The following is a 6,435-nucleotide window of genomic DNA, read 5'->3' as shown; positions in this document are numbered from 1 at the left end:
GATTAAATAAGCTTGAAAAATCTATACAGTAAAAAGAAATTAGCTTGAGATTAGTAAATAGTAACAGAAATTAACAAAATATAAAATAAAAAAGACACACTGAAGAAATGATTAAAATCATAAAGCTGCTTCTGATTTAAAATATAGAAAAAAATAATTGCCAAGTATAGTCAGAAAGAGACATAGCCAAAAGCATGAAGGAAATTAATTATATCATTTAGTTCTAGAAGTGAATATGCCCCGTTTGTGTTCTGTCTAGATAGATCAGCATATATCAGATTGTAGGTTTATGTCTGTCAGTAGGTGTTAAGTATTTTCTTTGCATTTGTTTCTTCTATGCCTGGTTTAAATTATATAAAGCATAGATGTTAATAGTATGTTAGGTATTATAACATGTAACTTTTTTTCTGATGTGTGTGTGTGTGTGTGTGTGTGTGTGTGTGTGTGTAGTATTTTCAGTGTGGGTTACAGACCATAAACATCTAGAAACAACACACATAAAGGGGAAAAGTAAAGTGTTTCACTTTCACTTGGGTGTGAATATTTTCCACCATAAAAAAAAAAGTGAGAAGAGTGGCATTGTTTTCTATTTTTGCAAATCTCTTTAATGTCCAGTTTAATAGAATATAGCTGGTATTTTATATGTGCTCCTGCACTTAACCTGTTGACATAAATAAAATCTGGCCTGACATAGAGTTAGAAAATGGAGGAGTGTTTTAATAGCCTTTTCAGGTAATTGTCAACATTATCCTTTGATACTACACCAAAAATCAACAAGTAGTAATTTCTTAAAGGTTACTTATAATGTGGAATCTGGCTTTTATCTCTTGAAATCCATTTGTCTGTCTTATACTTTAATATACCCACAGATGATTTTGCAGCATTATGTACTAATTGGAAAATATTGGTTCAATGAATTAGGCAGATCTTCCATCAACATATTTCATTATATGGTATTATAAAATCACATTCATTAAAATCATCACCAATCTCATCACAAAGGAGTAAGTATTGGGAAACTGTCAAGTTCATGGTGGCAGATAACTTGTTTTTCAATATTCTAATTTTTTGCTTGAAAGTCAAATTAACAAAATTACTGTCAGTTTTCTTTACTGTTTTAAAAAATCACTTAATTTTTTTTACAAATGTCTACCAAATATCCAAGTCTGAGTCACCTTATTCAAAATTTGTCAGCTAATCTTTCAAATAAAATTGGTGTCCATAAAAAGCTGGTTCAGCTCACAAATCAATCATTGAAGTGCACTTCGACAAATTCATACTTCAGCATGAAGGACTTTATGTGTATTTCTCTTTTCATCACGTAAAGTTTTTAAAAGATGTGTACATATCAATTTTAGTATCGTGGTTGTGATATTATAGTATCATTTTGTAAGACATTACCATTGGAGTAAAGTGAGTAAAGAGTACATAGGATCTCCCTATATAATTTCCTGCAACTGTGTGTGAATCTACAGTTATCTCAAAATTAACAGTATAATTTTAAAATGTTTTACCCAAAGGTCAAGATTTAACAAAATTAATTTTTCCTTTTTTATGAAGAACATTCTTAAGTGGAACTTGCATTTTTTTTTTTACCACAGTAGGGGGTGGTAAAAAATACAATAATACTAGTAGTACAGTTTGGTGACACTGCCTTGATTCATGCTAGAAGCCCAGCAGTTTTACCCAGGATTGTTTCTACACCATCAATGCAAATTTCAGCACAACAGAAAAAAGCAAGCAATGTCTTAGTGTTATAATGAAATTTTTTTTGACCATGCAGATCACTTGAAAGGGCCCCCAAACATCCTCTGACCATACTTAGGGAACCACTGATCCATAATAATAAATTAGAATTAGAATTAGAATTAAATGAAACAATTACATTAAAATTTACTGCTACCCCTTTAAAATGGAACATTTCAATGGTGACCATAACAGGCTTAACGGATTTGAAGCAATATTCATTGTTTCATACTGTTCATCATCTTTTCTTCAAAATTTTCTGCAGTATAGCCTACTACTTACCATAGGATTGGTAGGATGGGCAGTGGTTGCTCTGGGGCACATTTTCTGTCTGTTTTAAATATCTAGAGCTGTCACCTCAGATTATGAAATATGGGGCACTAGTGGATGGATAGTCCAGACACAGATTGAAAGACAAAACAAAAAAAACCCTCCAAGACTGAGAGGATTCACATATCTGAATACCACGTGGTGTCTGCCTCCTAATCAGTTTCCAAATTTGCACACAGATTTTAATGCTAGGCCCAGGCAGACAACTCAGGTTACCTGTCCTAATTCTGTCTCTTCTGAGAGGTTCTAAGCAGAAGGCCTGATGTGGGTTTAAGAATCAGTAGAGGTGGGCTTGGGTAGGGTCAAAGGATCGGACTTCTTTCTACCTATTTCTCAGAACATTTCCAGATATTTCTGTTTGGTTGCTGCTACATAGAAATGTTTCCCAGAGCTTAAATCTCTTTGAATCTATTTAAATCTTCATATACCAGCAGTGCTCTATACCTGCTGAGAGTTTTAAACAATTTAAGGCAAAATCTTTTATTTTTATGAAGCAATTACACTGAAAACTGAAATATTCCTTCCAAAAGCTAAAAAACTGGTGAAAGGTACATGTTTAACTTTGGAATCTTTATTTTTGTGACATGATTTTATAGAAAAGAGTAATTAAGTTCTAAGACTTAAAGAGATTAAAACTCAAAAGGTATTTTTCTGTTGAGAAAATGTAAGAGCATGAGGCCAGGGTTTACCATGGGGAGGGCTAAGAAGGGCAGGCCATGCCAGCCGCTCCATTTAAGATAGTATTTCATAATTTTTCACCAGGTTCTGCTCACTCCACTCAAACTTAGATTTTGAACAAAAATTATGACTCTTACACCTCATATTGTTTGAGATAGTGATTCCCTAACTCTAACTCCTTTGGATATCGAGACTTTGGCACCTATGTTTATTTTTTCCCTAAACTGAAAGCCAATGACCCAACCACTGAGTATTGTACTTTAAATCCTACATCACCACTTTCTAAATACTCATATACTTTGTTCTTTTATGTTTTCAAATTTATTCTAAATACCTGTACAGAGATAAAAAGATAAATTATACAATTTCTATATTTTCCTGCCTGTTCTTAGAAAACTTATTTTCCAAATAAAATTCACAGTCATTTAGTCAAGTTTCATGAAAAAAAACTGGGCCTTGGGACACGACTCTAAATGAATTTGTGGGACACTGCCATTTTCAAAAAGAGTATTCTCAACGAAAAAAGTAGTATATTTTACAATGGTTGGAAAAATTTAAACCAAATAATTACTAATGGGATGCTGTATGGTAACTCAAAGAATAGAAAGTAATTTCATTTTGTATTTCTGTATGTGTACATATTTTCTTCATAATGCTACATAGTACATTTCTTGTCTAAAAACACTAGTCAATAAAAACATTTTCAGTATGGACTCAACCTGAAAACCAGAGACAGCCCCAGGAAGCAAGCAAAGATTCAATATTTCCAAAAATGGACACCCCTTCCCAAACTTAGAGCTAGGATACCTACAATCTTTCTTACCTGTCAGCCTTTTGTGTAATAAAACCTTCTACCCAAGCACTATCTCTGTCCCCATGAGTTGACCATTTTCCAAACTCTCCCTGAAGCTGACTCTGCTGGGTCATGCTCTGTGGAACCAAGATTAAATCAGCCATGGTTTCTGTCTCTTGTTCTCAGAAGGTAAGACAGACATCAAGAGATGGACTCTAGAATTGCTATTTTTGTAACATCCAGGTTACTGTGGAAGGAGTGTTCAAGTATACTTGGGAAATGATATTGGAATAGTATCAATTCTCTAATTTCAACCTACTTAATAAGTACTCTCTCCATCAAGTTACCTGAGAGACCTTCCACAACCTACCATCCCCACTAGGGAAAGCCAGAGCCCCTGAAAATGGGCCAGCAATTCTCCTTCAGGTGGATTGGAGATGTTGACCCTTACCATTAGTCTCGTGAACACTCCCATCACACATAAGATGTCTCTACTTTAGTGTCTGGCAATGGCTGACTTATTACTAAAGCTACAGCCCTGGGTGGGACTTCTGGTGTCTCATGCAGTGTGACTATTGGCTAAAGGTTTCACTACTTGTCCACACAAGGTTTCTATCCTGAGTGTGTCCTCTGATGTCTGATGAGGTTTGATTTCCGACTAAAGCCTCGCCCACACTCCCTACAAATATAAGGCTTCTCTCCTGAATGGATCCTCTGATGTCTAATAAGGTGCGACTGCCGGCTAAAGCCTTGCCCGCACTCCCTGCATACATGAGGCTTCCCCCCCGAGTGTGCCCTCTGGTGTGTAATGAGAGTTAACTTATCACAAAAACCTTGTCCACACTCCCTGCACACAAAGAGTATATTCCCTGAGTGTGCCCTCTTGTGCCTAAACAGGTTTGGCTTCTGGCTAAACTTTCTACCACATTCCCTGCATATGAAAGGCTTTTCCCCTGAATGTGTCCTCTGGTGTGACATGAGGGTTGACTTATCATTAAAGCCTCGCCCACACTCTGTGCATACAAATGGCTTCTCCCCTGAGTGTGTCCTCTGGTGTGTGATGAGGGTTGATTTCCGGGTAAAGGCTCTCCCACACTCCCTGCATACAAATGGCTTCTCCCCTGTGTGTGACCTCTGGTGTTTGTTGAGGTTTGACTTCAGGCTAAAGCACTGCCCACATTCCAGGCACACATAAGGTTTAACCCCTGAGTGCGTCCTCTGGTGTGTCTTGAGGTTTGATTTCCAGCTAAAGTGACGCCCACATTCTGTGCACACATAAGGTTTCTCTCCTGTGTGTGTCCTTAAGTGTCTAATGAGGTGTGACTTCTGGCTAAAGCCTTGCTTACACTCCCTGCAAACATAAGGCTTCTCTCCTGAATGTGTCCTCTTATGTCTGATGAGGTGTGAATGCTGGCGAAAGCCATGTCCACATTCCTTGCAAATGTAAGGCTTCTCCCCAGAGTGTGCCCTCTGGTGTGTGATGAGGTTTGACTTCAGGCTAAAGCTCTGCCCACATTCCTTGCACACATAAGGCTTGACCCCTGAGTGTGTTCTCTGATGTGTGAAGAGGTTTGATTTCCAAGTAAAGCCTCGTCCACACTCCTTGCACACATACGGTTTCTCCCCTGAGTGTGTCCTCTGGTGTGTGATGAGGTTTGACTTCCAAGTAAAGCCTCGTCCACATTCCCTGCACACATACGGCTTTTCCCCAGAGCGTGTCCTCTGGTTTTTGATGAGGACTGACATACTGCTAAAGCTTTGTCCCCAATCAGTGTACATGTAAGGGGTCTCCCCTGTGTGTGTCTTCTGGAGGCTGAACTGGTTTGACTCCTTGATAAAGCCTAGCCCAAACTCTCCATATTTGATTGCTCCAAATCCTGAGACTTCTAAACCATGTAATATTTTGTCTGTTTCCTCAAGGTTTGTCCTCTGGGCAGGGCTGGGCCCTATGTCCACCACTGTGTTGTCTTCCTTGGACCTTACTGGCTGTTCTTCCAGGGTTCTGGAGAATGCCTTTGAAGTGCTGCTTTTACTTACTCTCCCAAACAAAAGCTTGGAATATTCTTCTCTCTCTTGAATTTCTGCTTTGTTGCTTGAGCAGGTTTGATCAAAGAGTTGCTCCTGCTGCTGTTTCTGATCTTCTGAATATTGTTTCCCTGAATGGAGATGATTTCCTGCACATAAACTTGAGAAAAACTGAGGGAGATGACTGAGCCACACATGTTGGCTGAGGGCTTGCTGACTAGAGAATGCCAGAGGACAGGAGGGACAAGGTTGAATTTCTAGCTTTGATCCTGCTGAATAAAGAATGTTTTTAGTCAAAGCAGTCATAGGTAGGGCTGCCTAGGCCATTTTGCTTTGCCCACTGGTCATTCATATGTTCACATCACAAGCTGTCTCCCATTCAGCCATACTTCCCAAGATCTATTTTTTATTTCACATTTTATGCTTTACATTTTTATTGTAGGAAACAGTAAACTTGCTCAGTGGGCCAAATCCAGCCTGCAACCTGTTTTTTGTATGGCTACAATATAATATCTAAAATATCCAGTTTTCAAAGAAACAGGAAAGAGTGACACATACCTAGGGAAAAAATTGCAGCCAATAGAAACTGTTGATGAGTGGGCCGAGATGCTGATGTAGGGAAAAAAAAAAAAAAAGACTTCAAAGCTGATACTATGAATATATTCAAAGAACTAAAGAAAACAATGTGTGAAAAATTAAAGGTAAGTATGATAACAACTTAAAATGGAGAATCTCAATAAAGAATAGAAACTATTAATAAGAAACAAAAGGAAACTGTGAAATTAAAAAGTAAAATAGGGCTTCCCTGGTGGCGCAGTAGTTGAGAATCCGCCTGCTGATGCAGGGGACGCGGGTTCGTGCCC

At 38.1% G+C, this 6,435-nt stretch overlaps 1 protein-coding gene across 2 annotated transcripts in view; it reads right to left on the bottom strand.

Annotated features, from left to right (window-relative positions):
* Positions 1-2,050: 2,050 nt before the first annotated feature.
* Positions 2,051-6,435, bottom strand: part of ZNF875 (zinc finger protein 875) — a 19,905-nt gene continuing 15,520 nt past the window's right edge. Inside the window, exons 4-5 of one of the 2 annotated variants that reach the window (XM_028478104.2) lie at positions 6,131-6,181; positions 2,051-5,841 (exon numbers count right to left, since the gene is read on the bottom strand). In XM_028478104.2, coding sequence (XP_028333905.1) covers positions 4,160-5,841; positions 6,131-6,181 — 1,733 coding nt within the window. In that variant the 3' untranslated portion in view covers positions 2,051-4,159. The remainder of the gene's footprint in view (positions 5,842-6,130; positions 6,182-6,435) is intronic. The other variant, XM_007119443.4, reaches the window with a different exon arrangement.

This window comes from Physeter macrocephalus, chromosome 17 (genome assembly GCF_002837175.3).
Source record: "Physeter macrocephalus isolate SW-GA chromosome 17, ASM283717v5, whole genome shotgun sequence".
NCBI lineage: Eukaryota > Metazoa > Chordata > Mammalia > Artiodactyla > Physeteridae > Physeter > Physeter macrocephalus.
The sequence above is the reverse complement of the archived record's forward strand: the minus strand, read 5'-3'. Positions and strand labels throughout refer to the sequence as shown.